The sequence below is a fragment of the Mus caroli genome, unplaced genomic scaffold (genome assembly GCF_978045245.1).
Source record: "Mus caroli unplaced genomic scaffold, Mus_caroli_1 scaffold_7, whole genome shotgun sequence".
Lineage (NCBI taxonomy): Eukaryota > Metazoa > Chordata > Mammalia > Rodentia > Muridae > Mus > Mus caroli.
In genome coordinates, this window is record NW_028227262.1 from 25400752 (window position 1) to 25423645 (window position 22894).

A 22894-nucleotide genomic window follows, 5' to 3' on the forward strand; every position below is an offset into this window, starting at 1 on the left:
CCAAGTTCCCATTAACCAACCACAAAGGCACCCATATGTGTGGAGATGTAGGCAATCATTCAAAGATAAAAGTCCCCTTCTTCTACCCCCGCAGGCTGTATATGGATGCCTCAAATCCACACCTGTTTCTTCCATCCTGATTTAGAGTACACCCAACAGTAAATGTCATTTACTGTTGCATACTATTTGAATCTGGAATATTATTCTTTGCAAATAATAGACCCTTAAATTTGGAGGCTAATCTGGGATTTACTGTACCCCCTAACTCAAATAGTTGAGCTTTTTCTGCTCCAATTGGTAAATCTTGGTGCCTGGTTATCTATTGTCTTGTCTGGCTCTGTGTTTAATCTGGAGTCAAAGCAGCTGTAGGTAGATAAGTACTTGTTAACCAGCCAGGCACTATGGAGTATGCTCACCAACCTCCCTATAGGAAGAACTTGCTACCTCATATTGGATTTCTGAATAATCTCTGGGTTTGTGGGCTTTTCATGTGAAAGGAGGAAGACCATCAAAAAGAGCCTTCTGGTTCAGTTTTTATTTTTCCTAGAAATGTCATTTGTGTCTATCTGTGTGTATTCTGTCTGTGCTTTTTGTTTACTTGTACAAGATTTTCTTTCATTCCTAAGATGAGACAGGTCCAGAGCACCCACAGAACTTTATCCTAACCCATTTCGTAGAGTTGTGGGAGAGTCTGGTCTGGTTGTTCAGCATGGCAAGCTAACCTTCATTTGCAGAAATAAATGCCCACTTATAAAGAAGGATAGTCTGAGAAAGAAACTTTTAAAATGTGATTTTAATCTTTATTTCTAAGTTGTCTCTAAAAAGTTTTCTATAAAAGTTCTCTAACAAAGTTCTCCTAAATCATTCTTCTCTTAAAAAGTTCTTCTTTAATTTCTAAGGAAATGGGGATTTTTCCTCTTTTTTTTTTGTCCTCAGCACTTATACATCTTTCAGAATACATGATCACGTAGTAAAAAGTTCACCACAAGTTTACCCATAAATTCAAATTAAAAATTGAAAACTGAGTTTACAACAGAGAAAGTTGGATATCTCTTAAGTGTATTTATCTTGCTATATATTCACCATCTTTCAGTAGCTCTACATATTCACAGAAAGTTAAAAACCCTAACTTTTCTGACTAAGGAATTACTGAAGTTTCACATAGATAAACCAAGTCAATATTTAGTCTTCTGTTATTGCACCTATTGCAAATCATTAGTTCCCTTTTATGTCGTTTGGTTAATTGTTTTAGTATAATTTGGAGTATGCTCTTAAGTACTAGATACATGCCTAGCTCAGAAGCAACTAACTTGGGATACTTGAAGAATGGAATTGTTCTCACTGTAGTTTTGACATAAGTAAGGAAATAATAACAGTCTTATAATTAGTGATATTAATAGTGATATTAATAATTACTACTATAATTTTGTGAATTCTTATAGGATCATCATTAAGTATTAAAAAAAATCTCTTTGACTATATAGCATCATTACAAGACAGTGCATCTTCCTTGTTCTGCAGAGACCTTCTCAAAATAATGGGCTAATAACTAGTGTGTATGTGTGTGTTTGTGTCTGTGTGTGTGTATCATATTAATCCCCAGACTCCTTCCTTGAATGTAGGATTCATTGGCCTTGCCTAGAGAAGCATAACTGTCATTAATTTTATAGTCCATGGTGGATCCATCTCAGGAAGATTACCAGTTAGTTTTTAGCTCCTCTTTGATGGCTCCTGGCAACAAATATTACTGTTTATAAGGACACAGGACACAGATCCTCAGATGGCATTTCCTGGTCAAAAAGACCTCTGTTTGTTTGAAAGACCTTTTTGTCATCAGCTGCAGTGCTTCCCATACTCCTTCTTCTGCATGAGAGTCTATCCTGCTCCCTCTACTTCATTCCTGCCTCTGCCCCTGAATATGATCTCAGTCCTCCTCCTTATATCCCTGATCAACCAGCACAGGAAGAGGAAGAAACAGCCCTTGACTCCTCTGAGTCTTCTGACTCTACTTGGACTCTATCTTACACTTGGGCTTGTACTGCCCAGAGTACTGACTCTATAACCTTATCCCTCCAGACTGCAGGACCTGCAAATGCACAGACGATACAGTTCATAATATATTTGCCATTTGCTAGTAATGGCATTGTCTTAGTCAGGGTTTCTATTCCTGCACAAACATCATTACCAAGATACAAGTTGGGGAGGAAAGGGTTTATTCAGCTTACAATTCCATACTGCTGTTTATCACTAAGGAAGTCAGGACTGGAACTCATATAGGTCAGGAAGCAGGAGCTGATGCAGAGGCCATTCAGGGATGTTCTTTACTGGCTTGCTTCCCTTGGCTTGCTCAGCCTGCTCTCTTATACAACCAAGACTACCAGCCCAGAAATGGTCCCATCCACAAGGGGCCTTTCCCCTTTGATCACTAATTGAGAAAATGCTTTACATTTGTATCTCATGGAGGCATTTCCTCAATTGAAGCTCCTTTCTCTGTGATAACTCCTGCTGTGTTCAGTTGACACAAAACTAGCCAGTACAGGCATTTATAACAGAAAGATACAAACTTCTCCATTTTCATTGAGACACTCAATAGTCATAGGTCTTTTAGATTCAGTCATGTAACTCACTGGCCCACCTTAGGAAATGGTCAGCAACTGCTCCAGGTCCCCTTCATCACGAAGAAAAGAGAAAAAAAAACCATAGTTGCTGCATGTAAATTGCTTCTGGGAAAAAACGGACTCCTATTCCAAGTCTAGTCTGATAATGTTGCAGCCTTCCTTAGGCTCAACCTAACTGATGGAGGTAAGGAGAGTCTGTCTCTGGTTCTACCACCATATTTTGATGGGGGTTTCCTGAGAAGCCATTAGATGGCTCGTAAATTTATCCAAGGTAAGCCAGGTGATGTAGAGAATAAATATATACCACAGAGAATATCTCAAAAATAATTTTTGAAGCTGATATAAGGCCACAAGGGGACAGGGAGATAAACTAAAATGGATATGGCTTTAAAAACTATCTACCCCTATGTGTATGAAAAAGGGGGATGTAAAAAAAGAACTTACTTAAAAGTTGGAACCATGAAAGGGACCAATGGCTTATTTATCCAAGAAATGTGTCCTGGTGGCCTGAAACTGGCCAAAGTGCCTCTGGATCATAGCTGCCACTCCCCAGCTGGTCAAGGATGCTGACAAGATAACCATGTGACAAAAACTTGTTATCTCTACCCCCATATTATTGATGGGACACTTTGTAATTTACCTAGCCAATGGCTGTACAACCCCAAACCGTTACACTGACATTCAGGAGTCACTTGGGGACTGCAAACTGCTGAATGCTCCCCTCCCCTCCCCTCTCCTCCCCTCCCCTCCTCTCCCCTGTCCTCCCCTGCCCTCCCTTCCCCTCTCCTCCCCTTCCTTCCCCTCCTCTCCCCTCCCCTCCCCTTCCTTCCCCTCCCCTCCCCTCCCCTCCCCTCCCCTCCCTTCCCCTCCCCTTCCCTTTCCTTTCCGTTCCTTTCCTTTCCTTTTGAAGCAAGGCCTCAATATGAAATTCTGGCTGGCTGGGAATGTGGTATGTAGACCAGACTGGCTAGTAATCCCCCTATTTCTGTCTCCTGATTATGAGAGTTACAGATATGTATTTCAGTGAGTGACGTGCTGTAATTACATTCCCTATTAAAGTTTGGTCCCATGCAAGTGTCCTTCAGAGTAAATGAAGTCTAAGGTTAGTGAATAAGGCTTTCTATTCCACTGGATTTGTCTTAAATATTCAAAGATTTACCTCTACTTGTATCATTTTAAAAGGGACACTATGTGAAAAAACTTACTAAAAGTTTCTGTGAAAGTACAGATAACTCAAAAACATAAATGTATATAATAAATTGGATGTTGAAAATTAAGTGCAATATTATTTTTCCATCAATAAAATTTAGAATTCAATGAAGAGTTTTATGGAGTTCAAGTAAACATGAACTTGTTTTTATCATAAGAAGAAAATATTCACCTCTAAAATGCATTGCCTAAATCATTATTTCTAAGACAATGATACATCATTTGGTAATATCAAAATCAAAGAAACAAAAGAAAATACCACTGTCCCTAAACATACCTGTCAGTAATGTTGGCAAGTTTTACCTTCTAGGCTTTGCATAGTAATAACTAAGAGCGCCCAGAAATAAGAGCTCTAGGGAACATTGTGGAATATAAGGTAGAAAGGGTGTAAGAGCCAGAGAGAGGACATCTGTAGTGAAGCAGTATTTATCAGACATGACAGGGTACTTGAGCACTGAATTACAGAATTGACAAAGCAAGCCAGACCATATCCCCAAATTGATGGGGGACAAACTCATATTGAACCAGCCCTCGCAAAGAGATATTGGTAGTTGATACCTGCTAGAGTGAAAGAGTCAGTATTCTTCAGATATGTGGTCATAATTGGCTGCCCATGTTATGGTAGAAGATTTTATATGCTTATGGACACACACAGGATTCAGTGAACATAGTGGGGTTAAAAAAAAACAAAAAGCATAAAGTTTGGAGGAACAATGATTGGAAGGGGAAAGAGAAAGAAGTGAAGGGCAAAGAAATTGTTGCTGCATTTGATCAAAACATATAGGCATTTATGAATTTCTCAAGCAATAAAAAGATTTTTTAAAGAAGAAAATGTACAAAATGGAAAAAAATAAACACTTCAAAGTGTATTTTCTCTTCCTTACATATGAAATGAAATGTAATTTTCATATTTTCTTATTTCCCCTCATTTCATTTTTGTATTAATGACTCTTTCATATTTTTAAATCCACACACTTTCTGAATACTTCATAGGTTCAAGTGTTTCTGTATTTCTCATGAAGTAAAAGGAAATAATTCATCCTTTTTTTTTATAATATTATGATTCAGTGAATATAACCAAGGACATTTTTTTCAGAATTCAACAGTGATTCCACTTAAGATATACATCACAAATGTCCTTCTGTGGTCTCGCCAGGGGAATGTAATAAACAAATCTGCTTCCCTTTCAGATATGGATCAGTGCATCAAGTGTCCTGAAGATCAGTATCCAAATAAACAGAAGAATAACTGTCTCCCTAAAATTAAGATATTTTTGTCCCATGAAGATACTCTGGGAGCTGTTTTGGTCTCCTTGGCCATTAGTTTATCTGCCTTTTCAGCCATGATTTTAGGATTATTTATCCACTATCGGGACACACCCATTGTCAGAGCAAATAACAGAAATCTCAGCTATCTCCTCCTAGTTTCTCTAATGCTCTGTTTCTTTTGCTCATTAATATTCGTTGGCCAACCTAGCACAGTCACTTGTGTCTTAAGACAAATGATTTTTGGGGTTGTATTTTCTGTTGCTGTGTCTGCAATCTTGGCAAAGACTTTCATTGTAGTTGTGGCCTTCACAGCCATCAAACCAGGAAGCACATTACAAATGTGGATGGTGACCCGACTCTCAAATGCTATAGTCTGCTGTGGTTCCATCATTCAAGTGTGCATCTGTGCAGTCTGGCTGGGAACATATCCCCCTTTCCCTGATGTTGACATGCACTCAGAGTTTGGCCAAATCATCCTCTGGTGTAATGAAGGATCCACCCTTGCATTCTATTGTGTTCTGGGGTACTTGGGCTTTCTGTCCAGTCTCAGCTTGCTCATTGCTTTTCTGGCCAGAAGGCTACCAGACAGCTTCAATGAGGCAAAAACAATCACATTCAGCATGTTGGTTTTCTGCACTGTGTGGATTACTTTTGTCCCCACTTACCTGAGCTCCAAAGGTAAAACCATGGTGGCAGTGGAAATTCTTTCAATTCTGGCATCCAGTTCTATCTTACTGCTCTGTATATTTCTTCCCAAATGCTATGTGATCCTACTGAGGTCAGGTGGCCATTCTAGCAAGAAGTTTTTTAAAGGATTTCCTTCTTAAGGTAAAGAAATTTATTGTGATTTGTGTAAAATGAACTATGTACAAATATAGATTCAAAAGAATGGTGTGAAGTCTTCGAATTTCTCTTGACAATAGCAAGTGCTATTTATTCAAGTGTCCCTGCTGTCATTGGAGATGACCAGACACAGTAAAGAAAGCCTTCACAAGTTAGAATTGCTAAGTAGAGGTGACTTCTGGTATGCCTACTAGATGATTCTTTAATTCACACATCTCTAATTTTCAATATAACATAACAGATCTGTAAACAATTAAGAGTGAGAATTAAAGAAAATCATTTCTGTGTAAATATAAGTATTAGGTTTTTTAAAAATGTGCTTCCTCTTTGTTAGTCATATGCAGTTATTGTCATACAAATTAATTTTAAAACAACCATGAGTTATGTTACAGAAATCTCATGGTTTCTGTTTCTCACTTTTAAAGAGTCTCACAAACAAGACAATATGTCATTGAAATTTCAGAGTCTCAGAGGGTTTTGTGCTCTTTTCACTGTTCAGGTGGAACAACATGGATAAGAGCTTAGGCAGAGTCCCAGTGAGAAACACAGACTTGCTCATCCTGAGGATATCCAACACATCAGTGGGTAGAAGATACAGCCAAGCTTCATGGTGTGCTTGCTGTTCACTTGCACATTTGGGAGTTTAACATTGTCTTCTACAGGTTCACCTAGTGAAAGCTGATATCATTTATATCCATTGGATTCTATTTTCATGCAGGGAATGTATCTGAAGGTAAATGTGGACCAAGATATGAGGTTCAAGGCCAAGAATTCAACAGAACATGGGGAACTGTTAAATCATGCATCCTAGACCAGGGAGCTGTTCATTTATTTGTTTTTCTCTAGCCAAGAAATAGCTTTAAACATGATGACCAGATCATTCCAAGGGCAAACCCAAATTGTAGATTGTGACAATGGAAGAAGTCATTTTTCATCCATGGTTAAAAACATGCTCTGAGAGGTCTACATGACCAAAGTTGTTTTGTTTATTTTCTAAAACAAGATTTACTCATACCATTCTTAGTTTTAAACTTAAGAGAGTGTTTGTGCACTGCAATATTGTACCACTGTAAGACCAAAAACCATTAAGAAACATTGTTCTTAGGCTACTTGTAGTCTCAATTATTGCTTAACTTTCCTTTATTTAAACTTATACAAAATTGGAATGAGTTGCTTCTATTTGGCCATAAAAACAGTAGAGAAAATTCCGCTGGAATCTGCTATGATATATATAAAATAAAGTTTGTTCAAAATGTATTACTTGTTGGGCATAGAAATACCTATTTTAAAAGTATCTGCAACTAAGCACTTGTAGGGTCTTACCACTTTAAAGAGGATGACCCTTCACTCTGAAAAGCTGCTAAGCGGTTTGACATACTCATGGGAAGCATCTCCTGCTTTGGAGCCAGTTTCTCTCTTGAAGCTGTGTACCACCATGTTGAAAGCCAAGCATAGCATTGAAAGGCAGATAGGCTGTTTCAGGGGACGTTCAGGTGGATGGCAGTTATCTCGCATCCTGTTTGGAGCTCATCAATGGAGGAACTAGAGAAAATACTCAAGGAGCTAAAGGGATCTGCAACCCTATAGGTGGAACAATATTATGAACTAACCAGTACCCCAATGCTCTTGACTCTAGCTGCATATGCATCTAAAGATGACCTAGTCGGCCATCACTGGAAAGAGAGGCCCATTGGACTTGCAAACTTTATATGACCCCTACAGGGGAATGCCAGAGCCAAAAAGTGGGAGGGGGTGGGTAGGGGGGTGGGGGGAGGGTATGGGGGACTTTTGGGATAGCATTGGAAATGTAAATGAGGAAAATACCTAATAATAATAATTATTATTATTATAATTAATAATAATAATAAAAGAATGAATTGGGTAGAGTAAATTCTGTTTTTTATATTGTGGAATAGTTTGAGGAGAATTAAAATTAAGTTTTCTTTGAAGGTCTGATAGAACTCTGCACTAAACCCATATTGTCAGGCTTTATTTTGGGGGGTAGGCGTGGGGAGACTAATAATAACTGCTTCTATTTCTTTAGAGGATTTGGGGCTGTTTAGGTCATTAATCTTATCGTCATTTATCTTTGATACCTGGTATCTGTCTAGAAAATTGTCCATTTCTTCCAGGTTTTCCAGTTTCGTTGAATATAGCCTTTTGTAGTAGTATCAGATAATGCTTTGGATTTCCTCATGTTTTTCTTTTTTTTTTAATTTTTAATAATTTTTATTACATATTTTCCACAATTACATTTCCAATGCTATCCCAAAAGTCCCCCATACCTCCCCCCACTTACCTACCCACCCATTCCCATTCTTTTGGCCTTGGCATTCCCCTATATTGGGGCATATAAAGTTTGCAAGTCCAATGGGCCTCTCTTTCCAGTGATGGCCGACTGGGCCATTTTTCGATACAATGCAGCTAGGGACAAGAGCTCTGGGGTACTGGTTAGTTCATCATGTTGTTCCAACTATAGGGTTGCAGATCCCTTTAGCTCCTTGGGTACTTTCTCTAGCTTCTCCATTGGGAGCCCTGTGATACATCCAATAGCTGACTGTGAGCATCCACTTCTGTTTTTGATAGGCCCCGGCATAGTCTCACAAGAGACAGCTATATTTGGGTCCTTTCAGCAAAATCTTGCTAGTGTATGCAATGGTGTCAGTGTTTGGAAGCTGATTATGGGATGGATCTCTGGATATGGCAGTCTATAGATGGTCCATCCTTTCATCACAGCTCGAAACTTTGTCTCTGTAACTCCTTCCATGGGTGTTTTGTTCCCAATTCTAAAAAGGGGAATATTGTCCACACTTTGGTCTTCATTCTTGAGTTTCATGCGTTTAGCAAATTGTATCTTATATCTTGGGTATCCTAAGTTTTGGGCTAATATCCACTATCAGAGAATACATATTGTGTGAGTTCCTTTGTGATTGTGTTACCTCACTCAAGATGATGCCCTCCAGGTCCATCCATTTGGCTAGGAATTTCATAAATTCATTCTTTTTAATAGCTGAGTAGTACTCCATTGTGTAAATGTACCACATTTTCTGTATCCATTCCTCTGTTGAAGGGCATCTGGGTTCTTTCCAGCTTCTGGCTATTATAAATAAGGCTGCTATGAACATAGTGGAGCATGTGTCCTTCTTACCAGTTGGGACATCTTCTGGATATATGCCCAGGAGAGGTATTGCTGGATCCTCCGGTAGTAATATGTCCAATTTTCTGAGGAACCACCAGACTGATTTCCAGATTTGTTGTACAAGCTTGCAATCCCACCAACAATGGAGGAGTGTTCCTCTTTCTCCACATCCTCGCCAGCATCTGCTGTCACCTGAATTTTTGATCTTAGCCATTCTGACTGGTGTGAGGTGGAATCTCAGGGTTGTTTTGATTTGCATTTCCCTGATGATTAAGGATGTTGAACATTTTTTCAGGTGCTTCTCTGCCATTCGGTATTCCTCAGGTGAGAATTCTTTGTTCAGTTCTGAGCCCCATTTTTAATGGGGTTATTTGATTTTCTGGAGTCCACCTTCTTGAGTTCTTTATATATATTGGATATTAGTCCCTTATCTGATTTAGGATAGGTAAAGATCCTTTCCCAATCTGTTGGTTTTTTTTTTTTTGTCTTATTGATGGTGTCTTTTGCCTTGCAGAAACTTTGCAGTTTCATGAGGTCCCACTTGTCAATTCTCGATCTTAGAGCACAAGCCATTGCTGTTCTATTCAAGAATTTTTCCCCTGTGCCCATATCTTCTAGGCTTCTCCCCACTTTCTCCTCTATAACTTTCAGTGTCTCTGGTTTTATGTGAAGTTCCTTGATCCACTTAGACTTGACCTTATTACAAGGAGATAGGAATGGATTGATTCGCATTCTTCTACATGTTAACAACCAGTTGTGCCAGCACCATTTGTTGAAAATGCTGTCTTTCTTCCACTGGATGGTTTTAGATCCCTTGTCAAAGATCAAGTGACCGTAGGTGTGTGGGTTCATTTCTGGGTCTTCAATTCTATTCCATTGGTCTACTTGTCTGTCACTATACCAGTACCATGCAGTTTTTATCACAATTGCTCTGTAGTAAAGCTTTAGGTCTGGCATGGTGATTCCACCAGAGGTTCTTTTATCCTTGAGAAGAGTTTTTGCTATCGAAGGTTTTTTGTTATTCCAGATGAATTTGCAGATTGCACTTTCTAATTCGTTGAAGAATTGAGTTGGAATTTTGATGGGGATTGCATTGAATCTGTAGATTGCTTTTGGCAAGATAGCCATTTTTACAATGTTGATCCTGCCAATCCATGAGCATGGGAGATCTTTCCATCTTCTGAGATCTTCTATAATTTCTTTCTTCAGAGACTTGAAGTTTTTATTATACAGATCTTTCACTTCCTTAGTTAGAGTCACGCCAAGATATTTTATATTATTTGTGACTATTGAGAAGGGTGTTGTTTCCCTAATTTCTTTCTCAGCCTGTTTGTCCTTTGTGTAGAGAAAGGCCATTGACTTGTTTGAGTTAATTTTATATCCAGCTACTTCACCGAAGCTGTTTATCAGGCTTAGGAGTTCTCTGGTGGAATTTTTAGGGTCACTTATATATACTATCATATCTACTGCAAAAAGTGATATTTTGACTTCATCTTTTCCAATTTGTATCCCTTTGATCTCCTTTTGTTGTCGAATTGCTCTGGCTAGGACTTCAAGTACAATGTTGAATAGGTATGGAGAAAGTGGACAGCCTTGTCTAGTCCCTGATTTTAGAGGGATTGCTTCAAGCTTCTCACCATTTACTTTGATGTTGGCTACTGGTTTGCTGTAGATTGCTTTTATCATGTTTAGGTATGGGCCTTGAATTCCTGATCTTTCCAAGACTTTTATCATGAATGGGTGTTGGATCTTGTCAAATGCTTTTTCCGCATCTAACGAGATGATCATGTGGTTTTTGTCTTTGAGTTTATTTATATACTGGATTACATTGATGGATTTCCATATATTGAACCATCCCTGCATCCCTGGGACGAAACCTACTTGGTCAGGATGGATGATTGTTTTGATGTGTTCTTGGATTCGGTTAGCAAGAACTTTATTGAGGATTTTTGCATCAATATTCATAAGGGATATTGGTCTGAAGTTTTCTATCTTTGTTGGGTCTTTTTGTGGTTTAGGTGTCAGAGTAATTGTGGCTTCATAGAATGAGTTGGGTAGAGTACCTTCTGTTTCTATTTTGTGGAATAGTTTGTGAGGGAGAGGGATTTGATCTTCTTTGATGGTCTGATAGAACTCTGCACTAAACCCATCTGGTCCTGGGCTTTTTTTTGGTTGGGAAACTATTACTGACTGCTTCTATTTCTTTGGGGGATATAGGGCTGTTTAGATCATTAACCTGATCTTGATTCAACTTTGGTACCTGGTATCTTCCTAGGAACTTCTCCATTTCATCCAGGTTCTCCAGTTTTGTTGAGTATAGCCTTTGGTAGAAGGATCTGATGGTGTTTTGGATGTCTTCAGGATCTGTTGTTATGTCTCCTTTTTCATTTCTGATTTTGTTAATTAGAATGCTTTCCCTGTGCCCTCTAGTGAGTCTGGCTAAGGGTTTATCTATCTTGTTGATTTTCTCAAAGAACCAGCTCCTTGATTGGTTGATTCTTTGAATAGTTCTTCTTGTTTCAACTTGGTTGATTTCGCCCCTGAGTTTGATTATTTCCTGCAGTCTACTCCTCTTGGGTGAATTTGCTTCCTTTTTTTCTAGTGCTTTTAGGTGTGTTGTCAAGCTACCAATGTGTGCTCTCTCTAGTTTCTTTTTGGAGGCACTCAGAGCTATGAGTTTTCCTTTTAGAAATGTTTTCCTTGCGTCCCATAAGTTTGGGTATGTGGTGGCTTCATTTTCATTGAACTCTAAAAAGTCCTTAATTTCTTTCTTTATTCCTTCCTTGACCAAGGTATCATTGAGAAGAGTGTTGTTCAGTTTCCACGTGTATGTTGGCTTTCTATTATTTATTTTTTTTTATCAAAGATCAGCCTAGGTCCATGGTGATCTGATAGGATGCATGGGACAATTTCAATAATTTTGTATCTGTTGAAGCCTGTTTTGTGACCAATTATGTGGTCAATTTTGGAGAAGGTACCATGAGGTTCTGAGAAGAAGGTATATCCTTTTGTTTTAGGATAGAATGTTCTGTAGATATCTGCCAGATCCATTTGATTCATAACTTCTATTAGTTTCACTGTGTCCCTGTTTAGTTTCTGTTTCCATGATCTGTTCATTGGTGAAAGTGGTGTGTTGAAGTCTCCCACTATTATTGTATGAGGTGCAATGTGTGCTTTGAGATTTACTAAAGTTTCTTTAATGAATGTGGCTGCCTTTGTATTTGGAGCATAGATATTCAGGATTGATAGTTCCTCTTTGAGGATTTTACTGTTGATGAGTATGAAGTGCCCCTCCCTGTCTTTTTTAGTGACTTTGGGTTGGAAATCAATCTTATCAGATATTAGAATGGCTACTCTAGCTTGTTTCTTCATACCATTTGCTTGGAAAATTGTTTTCCAGCCTTTCATTCTGATTAGTGTCTATCTTTTTCTCTGAGATTAGTTTCCTGTAAGCAGCAAACTGTTGGGTCTTGTTTGTGCAGCTAGTTTGTTAGTCTATGTCTTTTTATCGGGGAGTTGAGTCCTTTGATATTAAGAGATATTAAGGAAAAGTAATTGTTGTTTCCTGTTATTTTTGTTGTTAAAGTTGGCATTCTGTTCTTGTGGCTGTCTTCTTTTAGGTTTGTTGAGGGATTACCTTCTTGTTGTTTCTAGGGCATGGTTCCCGTCCTTGTATTGGTTTTTTTTCTGTTATTATCCTTTGAAGGGCTGGATTCGTGGAGAGATAATGTGTGAATTTGGTTTTGTCGTGGAATACTTTGGTTTCTCCATCTATGTTAATTGAGAGTTTGGCTGGGAATAGTAGCCTGGGCTGGAATTTGTGTTCTTTTAGTGTCTGTATAACATCTGTCCAGGATCTTCTGGCTTTCATAGTCTCTGGTGAAAAATCTGGTGTAATTCTGATAGGCTTGCCTTTATATGTTACTTGGCCTTTTTCTCTTACTGCTTTTAGTATTCTATCTTTATTTAGTGCATTTGTTGTTCTGATTATTATGTGTTGGGAGGTATTTCTTTTCTGGTCCAGTCTATTTGGAGTTCTGTAGGCTTCTTGTATGTTCATGGGCATCTCTTTCTTTAGATTTGGGAAGTTTTCTTCTATAATTTTGTTGAAGATGTTTGCTGGTCCTTTGAGTTGAAAATCTTCATTCTCATCCACTCCTATTATCTGTAGGTTTGGTCTTCTCATTGTGTCCTGGGTTTCCTGGATGTTTTGAGTTAGGATCTTTTTGCATTTTACATTTTCCTTGATTGTTGTGCCAATGTTCTCTATGGAATCTTCTGCACCTGAGATTCTCTCTTCCGTCTCTTGTATTCTGTTGCTGATGCTCGCTTCTATGGTTCCAGATTTCTTTCCTAGGGTTTCTATCTCCAGTGTTGCCTCTTTTTGGGTTTTCTTTATTTTGTCTACTTCCCTTTTTAGGTCTAGTATGGTTTTGTTCATTTTCATCATCTGTTTGGATGTGTTTTCCTATTTTTCTTTAAGGAGTTCTACCTGTTTGATTGTGTTATCCTGTTTTTCTTTAAGGACTTGTAACTCTTTAGCAATGTTCTCCTGTAATTCTTTAAGTGAGTTATTAAACTCCTTCTTGATGTCCTCTATCATCATCATGAGATATGCTTTTAAATCCAGGTCTAGCTTTTCAGGTGTGTTGGGGTGCCCTGGACTGGGTGAAGTGGGAGTGTTGGGTTCTGATGATGGTTAGTGGTCTTGGTTTCTGTTAGTAAGATTCTTACATTTACCTCTCGCCATCTGGTAATCTCTGGAGTTGTTATAGTTGTCTCTGTTTAGAGATTGTTCTTCTGGTGATTCTGATTATCGTCTATCAGCAGACCTGGGAGACAGGCTCTCTCCTCTGTGTTTCAGTGGTTAGAGCACTCTCTGCTGACAAGCTCTCCTCTTAAAGGGAAGGTGTTTGGACCTCCTCCTGGCCAAAGAAGAAGGCCCAAAACAGGACCTTTCCCAGATGCTGTGTTGCTTTGGCAGGTCACAGAAGCTGTCAGCTTCTATGGTGCACACTCTCACCTGTGCAGACTAAGTTCCTAAGTTTGGCGGAGTCCCGGATCCAAGATGGCGCTCCCTGCTCCTGAGGCAGAGGGCTCCCGTGTAGGGCGGACCACTGTCCTCCCACTGGGAGGGTGCTGGATGTCTGCGGCCCCAAAAGGGTGCTGCCTCAGCGGCTCTGTGGCTCCTGCCTGTCCCAGAAGCTGTCTGCCTCTTTGGTGCATACTCTCACATTTGCAGACTAAGTTCCTAAGTTCAGGGGAGTCCCGGATCCAAGATGGCGCTCCCTGCTCCTGAGGCAGAGGCCTCCTGTGCAGGGTGGACCACTGTCCTCCCACTGGGAGGGTACTGGATGTCTGCGGCCCCAAAAGGGTGCTGCCTCAGCGGCTCTGTGGCTCCCGCTTGTCCCAGAAGCTGTCTGCCTCTGTGGTCCTCACTCTCACCTGTGCAGACTATGTTTCTAAGTTTGACAGAGTCCCGGATCCAAGATGGCGCTCCCGTGCAGGGCAGACCACTGTCCTCCGGCTGGGAGGGTGCCGGATGTCTGCGACCCCAAAAGGTGCTGCCTCAGCGGCTCTGTGGCTCCTGCCTGTCCCAGAAGCTGTCTGCCTCTGTGGTGCACACTCTCACCTGTGCAGACTAAGTTCCTAAGTTCGGCGGAGTCCCGGATCCAAGATGGCGCTCCCGTGCAGGGCAGACCACTGTCCTCCGGCTGCGATTTCCTCATGTTTTGTTGTTTTGTTCTCCCTTTTCATTTCTGATTTTGTTAATTAGGATACTGGCCCTGTGCCCTCTAGTTAGTCTGACTAGGGGTTTAATATTTTGTTGATTTTTCTCAAAGAACCAACTCCTGGTTTGGTTGATTCTTTTTATAGTTTTTTGTTTGTTTGTTTGTTTGTTTGTTTGTTTCCAATTGGTTGATTTCAGCCCTGAGTTTGATTATTTTCTGCTTTCTACTCCTTTTAGTTTAATTTGCTTCCTTTTGTTCTAGAGCTTTAAGGTATGCTGTCAAGCTATAGTGTGTACTCTCTCTATTTTTTTTTCGACAGTACTCAGTGATATGAGTTTTCCTCTTAGGACTACTTCCATTTCATACCATAAGTTTGGGTATGTCATTCCTTCATTTTCACTAAACTCTAAAAAGTCTTTAATTTTTTTCTTTATTTCTTCCTTGACCAAGTTATCATTGTGTGGAGTGTTGTTCAGCTTTCAGGTCAACGTTGGCTTTCTATTATTTATGTTGCTATTGAAGATCAACCCTAATCTGTGCTGATCTGACAGGATGCATGGGATAATTTCAATATTTTTCAATATTTCAATATTTTTGTCTTGAAAAACAAAACTGAAAACAAACACAAATCTTGAGTTCAATCCAGAAATTTTTGTTACTGTTGGTTGTATCTTTATTGGTTGGTGGGTTGTTTTGCCCAGATTGGTCTCAAACTCCTGCGTTCCATCAATTCCCCAGGCTCAGTCTCCTGGTTGACTAAGATCACAGGAGTGTGCTCCTGCATCTGCTCCAGCTTTGACTTCTGCAAGTCTGCACTGAGTTTAGTTTGTTTTCTTTGTACCCATGCTTTTCACTAATGGTAATTTGCAGCTTTAATGAGTAAAGTTAGCACTCTCTGTATACTGTAAGTAGTTAGTGCTCCCTGTATACCCTAAACTATGAGATGGATTATAAAGCATGAACTTATTTCATACTTACAATGAATACTACTAATAATCAACATTTTATTCACAAGGAAATTAAATTTCAGAGAAATTTATGTAAATTGTGATGATCATAAAACCTAGAGATAGCTGAGATAAAAATAGAGGAATTTTTAAATATGAAGAATTGCTAAAATCATTGTATCAGTGTGATTGATGGCAGATAAAACACTTCTTTACTGGGACCCTGGGACCCTGGGACCCTGGGACCCTGGGACCCTGGGACCCTGGGACCCTGGGACCCTGGGACCCTGGGACCCTGGGACCCTGGGACCCTGGGACCCTGGGACCCTGGGACCCTGGGACCCTGGGACCCTGGGACCCTGGGACCCTGGGACCCTGGGACCCTGGGACCCTGGGACCCTGGGACCCTGGGACCCTGGGACCCTGGGACCCTGGGACCCTGGGACCCTGGGACCCTGGGACCCTTGTTCCATGACATCCTGGTATCATTTCCTAAGTTGAATAGTAGAAACACCATAAATATGTGTTTATGACTAAATAAGTATTTGCCATATGATTTAATTCTTTTCTTTGTAATATGATTCTCGTGGGAGTATTCCTTATGTATTCCTGGTATTGTACATTAGCATGAGGCCACAGTACAATCATGCACTGAGAGATTGCAAACAATGAGTGGTTTGCAGGGCTGAGAGTGATGTGCAGTTCTGTGAGTGATGTGCAGAGCTGTGAGTGATATGCAGGGCTTTGAGTGATGTTTGGGTCTGTGTGCAGTGTGCAGGGCTGTGATTGATGTTGAGGTATGCTCTGCCTACTGTCCTCTGGTTGTCCAGCTGTCACTTCTTCCTCAAAATGTTTCCAATTGCAAACCCTCCCCAGAGCACAGCAGCAATGCTTCCTACTAGTTTTTTTTATTTATATATTTTTGATATCCTTTCTTCACATCTAACATCTATTTCAAAACAGGTGTTTTGTCGTGACCAGTTTATTCTTCTGGATGAAATTTTTACTTACCAAACTCTATTTAAAATAATGTTCTTTGCTTTTTTGGTAGCAAAGTAGTGGTAGAGCAGACTACTTCTTGAGTGCTGGTCTTGCAGACAAGAACTACTAAGTCCTTGTTCTTTATACTTTTTGTTTGGGATTTTTAGGTCTAAAATGTTTTATGTGGGTTCTCAGGTTCTTTTAGATAAAGGATAAAGTTATCTGCAAATAAAGATAGTTTGAATATCTTTCCTAATACTTGCCCTTTTCTTTATTCTTTAACTCTATAACTCTTTTTACAGAACAATACAAACATTGCTACTGGAAGATGAAAGTTGACCCAAAAGGCTCCTATCCACATGCAAAAATCCCACTGCAAAAGCACAAGTAATGACTTAGACAAAATGCTAAATATGTTCTGAGAAATTAATAATGTTACTAATAAAAAGCTGACATAAATAAGGAACTCAACTCAGAACATAAAATAGAATGCAATAAAGATAACTAGATGGAAATGAATAGGAAAATGCAATGTATGAAAATCTGCACATTACAATGAACACAGTTCTAAGAGGACATTTTATATCTATGCCTATATATGCTTATATTAAAAAATCATGACAGAATGAGAAATGAACTCATGGTGTTCAGGCTTTGGGTCCCCAACTTGTAAAAATGGTACAAACCCAGGGACAAGAGCAGAGTCCATCCAGAGCAAAGACTCAAGTGAGGGTATTCCACAACTCAAAGAAGAGTTCAGAGCTGACAAAGGATAGATCACCCAGTTGAGGGAATCTCCAGAGCATGAAACAGAAGCTATGTTCCCAAGTAAGGAAAGGGTACTGGCCTATGGTAAAGGGAGCAAGTGTCAGGGTTGGGGGATTCCACAATGAATGATAGAGGTTGCCAACCTCGGAAAGAGATGAAAACTGACCTCAGAGTAAGGCATCTAGGGATAGTCAGTTCAAAATTTGTGAAGGAAGCCATGGACTCAGAAGAAAAAGATAACCAAAGTAAGGTATTCAGAGGTATGGGAAGCTTCACAAATCAGTCAACTGCAAATCCAGACAGGAAACCCAGGCTAACTCAGGGAAGTTGGTACAGGGCTGAGGAATTCTATGACTCACAGCACAAACTGAGGACTTAGGGAGAAGCAAGAAGTTGACCCAGGTATAGACATACAGATTTGTGTAGTTTCTAAAATCAGAGCAGAAACTGTGGACCAATGGGGGAGACTAGAGCTAAAGCATGACAAGGTACCCAGGCACAGGAAGGTCCACAATTAATGCTAGAAACAATGAACCAAGGAGGGCAGACCTGACACAGGACAGCAGCTGACTTCAGAGAAAAATTGGGGTAGATTTTGGATCCTTAAATACCATTCCCAGGGAGGAAAAGGAGAGCTCAGTCTTAAGTGAAATCTCTGAACTTTCTGAACATTGTAAATGTCTGATTGAAAAATAGACAGGTGGTTTGAAGGATCAACAAGAAAAAAATCCTAGAGTAATGGATTCCAATGAGAACAGTTTGGAAGAACTTACAGGAAAACATTTACAAAAATTATCAAGACTGTGAGAGCACCCTCTCAGAGACAAAGGGGAAGAGTTATGGGGTGAGGGAATCTTGGAGAAGGGACAAGGAAAGAGGATAACATGTATTTGGAATGTAAATAAATAAGACAGTTAAGAAAATAATGCTATAGTTTAAAAAATCATACTAAACAATTTAAAGAAGGCACTAATTTAGTGTGGGAACTAAAAGGGGGGCGGGGAAGGAGGGTAAGGGAGAACCCATGTCTGGCCAGATTTCCACCTACGCTCTGGACAGGCAGATGTGGGAAGGCTGCTAGAAACTTTCCACTCAGTCCTGGGTGGGCATCCAAGCCTCTAACCCACATGACAGGGGTTGGACAAGGAACAGCCTTGACCTGGTGACCCCAGGGACACAGGCTGTAGCCCCAGGGTTATGGGAGAGAGGGAAGAGGGAAGAGAGGTTTCCAAGCAGGGAAGAATGAGCACAGCCTTGCCTTGAGTATCAGAGCCTGTCTATGGTTTTAGAGCTTTATTGTAGAAATGTGGGGGGAAGAGAGAAGGGAGAGAGAGGGAGAGAGAGAGAGAGAGAGAGAGAGAGAGAGAGAGAGAGAGAGAGAGAGAGAGAGAGAGAGAGAAAGCAAGAGAGAGTAAGAGGGAGAGAGGGAGAGGAGAGGAGAGGAGAGGAGAGGAGAGGAGAGGAGAGGAGAGGAGAGGAGAGTAAGAGCAAGAGAGCAAAGGAGTGGGAGAGGTGAGAGAGTAAGGAGGGGCCAAACAGCCCCTTTTATAGTGAAATGCTATCTTTTATGTTGCTAGGTAACTGGGGAGAAGTCTAGCCTGAAGGTCGGAAGCTTGGGACATTGCCTATGTGACTTCTAGCCATGCTTCTCTTGTGGGGGCTGAGGGGGGCGGTAAGTTAGACAGGAGCCAGAATTCTAGGAGATATGAGAGAAATCCTTCTGTCACTTGTAGGTAAATTATGACCACTGGGTCCCAGGGTTCAGCATCTCAGCTCAACTGGAGACCAGCCTGTCTGTGCATAGCCCAAAGCCCCACAATTTAGTCCAAAGAATTAAAAACAAAGTCCTAAAAACGATAGGGAAGTTGATAAATAATGCAAAAATAGAGTTCCATAAAGTAATACGATTCTGAAAAGAGAGTCAAGTTGAAATGAAGCTGGAAATGAAATACTCTGTAACCCTAGTAGAAAACCTACAAATGGCTGAGAATCACCTGAAAAAAATGTTCCACATCCTTAATCATCAGGGAAATGCAACTTAAAACAACCTTGAGATTCCACCTCACACCAGTCATAATGGCTAAGATCAAAAATTCAGGTGACACCAGATGCTGGCGAGGATGTGGAGAAAGAGGAACACTTATCCATTGCTGGTGGGATTGCAAGCTTGTACAACCACTCTGGAAGTCAGTCTGGCAGTTCCTTAGAAAGTTGGACATAATACTTCCAGAAGATCCAGCAATACCTCTCCTGGTCATATACCCAGAAGATGTTCCAACTGGTAATAAGAACACATGCTCCACTATGTTCATAACAGCCTTATTTATAATAGCCAGAAGCTGGAAAGAACCCAGATGTCCCTCAACTAAGGAATGGATACAGAAAATGTGGTACATTTACAAAATGGAGTACTACTCAGCTATTAAAAACAAAGAATTTATGAAATTCCTATGCAAATGGATGTATCTGGAGGATATCATCCTTAGTGAGGTAACCCAATCACAAAAGAAGTCATTAGATATGCAGTCACTGATAAGTGGATATTAGCCTGGAAACTTAGAATACCCAAGATACAATTTGCAAAACACAAGAAAATCAGGAAGAGAGAAGACCAATGGGTGGATACTTCATTCCTCCTTAGAATAGGGAACAAAATACCCATGAAAGGAGTTATAGAGACAAAGTTTGGAGCTAAGACAAAAGGATGGATTATCCAGAGACTACCCTATGCAGGGGACCATCCCATAATCAGTCACCAAACCCAGACACTATTGCATATGCCAGCAAATTTTTGCTGAAGAGACCCTGGTACAGCTGTCTCATATGAGGCTATGCTAGTTCCTGGCAAATACAGTAATGGATGTTCACAGTCATCTATAAGATTGAACACAGGGCCCCCAATGGAGAAGCTACAGATAGTGCACAAGGAGCTGAAGGGGTTTGCAACCCTATAGATGGAACAACAATATGAACTAATCAGTACCCCCAGAGCTCGTGTCTCTAGCTGCATATGTAGCAGAAGATGGCCTAGTCGGCCATCACTGGGAAGAGAGGGCCCTTGGTATTGCAAACTTTATTTGCCCCAGTACAGGAGAATGCTAGGGCCAAGAATTGAGAGTGGGTGGGTAGGGAAGCAGGGTGAGGGGGGGCGAGTAATAGGGAAGTTTTGGGATAGCATTTGAAATGTATATAAAGAAATTATCTAATTAAAAAAAGAAAGAGGGGACTATGTTGAAGAGAGAATATCAGGACTGGAAGACAAGGTAGAGAAATTCTATCATTTAATAATGGTGAAAAATAAATTAAAATTTATTTTAATGTAGGAAGGGCAAAGCTTTGTAACACCATAAAAATACCCAACCTTCATAATTTAGATACAAAGGAGGAGAATAATGCAATAACAAAAGCATAGAAATTATTTGCAATAAAGTCATAGTTGAAAAGTCCCCATATCTTAGGAAAGGGGTAGTCAATTAGGTAAAAGAAGCCTATAGAAAACAAATACACAGGAACAGAAAAGAAACTTCACATGACATACTAGAGTTAAAGTAATGGAAATAGAAAACACAGGGCATTGACAGACAAAAACAATATCACTTAGAAAGACATGCCCATCAGAAAAACAATGGAGGATGTATTAATTAGAAATACTTAAAGCAGAAGAGTATGGAAGGATACATTCCAAATTCTGAAAGACCACAAATGCCAACTTGAGTATAATGCATAGTAAAGTGCATATGCAAGAGAAATGAAAACATTCACTGATAAAAATACACAGGAATTTATGACACCAAAACATTCCTATAGAGGATTTAGAAGTAATGCTTAAGTCTAAAAAGAATGATTATCACACATACCTGGCTCCCAGGAATGAGAAAACATAATCAGGAAAGTTAATAAAAAAAAAAAAAAAGATGTCTAAGAAAACAATACAAAATCAACAAATGACAGGAACACAGACATATCCTCCACTAATATCTCTCCATATTAATGGTCTCAAATGTCTAATTAAACACACACACACACACACACACACACACACACACACACACACACACACAGACTAGCAGATTGGCTTGAAAATGGAATTTATCCCCTTCATGGAACCAAAACAACATGTCTTACTACCAAAGATAGATACCATCTTAGAGTAAAAGATTACAAAATGGAATTATGAATCAAGCAGGAATGGTTGATCTAGTATCTGAGGAGATAGACTTCAAACCAAAACTACTCAGAACTGATAAGGAGGGTCTCTTCATACTCCTTAAAAGAAGAGTCCATGATGAATCTATTACAAGTTTAGAACATTTCCACCAAGCAAAACTGTAGTCAATTTCAGTAAATAACAATAAAAAAACCCCACAGATTAATCCTAATACAATACAAGTGAATAATTCAATACACTACTCTCAAAAATAGATCTGTTATCTAGGAAAAATAAAATCAACAAAGAAACATAGAAGTTAAATTACATCAGAATAAAATGGGCCTAGCAGAAATCTACAGAGCATCTCATCAAACAATAAAGAACATAGGATCTCAGCAGTTCACTGAATGTCCTCCAAAATGATCACATATTAGAAAATAAATCAAACCTCAATGAATATAGGAAAACTGACCTTGCATCTTGTCACTTATCTGAAAAAAAATGTAGTCACAATGTTATTGTGCCCTGTGTAAATATTATCTTTATATTATTCAAATTCTGGTTTCTGTGTCTGCATATCTGTTTTCCCTTATTCTGAGACTCTTCTGTCTCAATATCATAAAAGCATTGTTCCTCAATTATTCCTTGATTCGTCAATAATGCTATGTGACCATCCAGTGGCAGAATAGGGGAGAGAATAGGGTGAGAAGGCTGGAATTCCTCCTAGCCTAGAGAAGGAGGAAGACACAGAGAGAGAGAGACAGATGAGAGAGACACAGGAGAGGGGGGTGGACAGGGAGGGGGGAGAGGGAGAAGGAGAGGGAGAGAGAAAGAGAGAGCAGGGGAACTAAAATACACAGGTAGGAAATCCAGGATACACCATGAGAAAACCACCTGGAGCCTAGAAGGCCATATCCATACTAAAATGCAAGTATTACTGGGGTTTTGACTGAGAGATAGACAGAGTAGCTTAGAGGAGTATAATAGAGTAATACTATATAGTTGTTGTGAACTTAGATTCTTAAATGACAGGAGCGATGATAGGACAAGCTGAAAGTAATATTCCTGAGATGGTCTGCTTCTGATTAATTCGTTAAACATTCATGCTTATAGGCAAGACCCAATTTTATAAAAGATTCTTGCTAAAATATTCTTTTCCAGTTACTAGAAAATATGTGTAACACTTCTGGTTTTGACCTGTGTTCTGCTGCTAAACCTATGCCACAGTTCTCTGTTCCC

General features: G+C 39.7%; 1 protein-coding gene across 1 annotated transcript in view; it reads left to right on the forward strand.

The window, feature by feature from the left end:
- The window catches only part of LOC147003819 (vomeronasal type-2 receptor 26-like), a 29285-nt gene extending 21822 nt beyond the window's left edge, over positions 1–7463 (forward strand). The window contains exons 6-7 of the mRNA XM_085839953.1: positions 5018–5923; positions 6438–7463. Coding sequence (XP_085696079.1) covers positions 5018–5922 — 905 coding nt within the window. The 3' untranslated portion in view covers position 5923; positions 6438–7463. The remainder of the gene's footprint in view (positions 1–5017; positions 5924–6437) is intronic.
- Positions 7464–22894: the final 15431 nt, after the last annotated feature.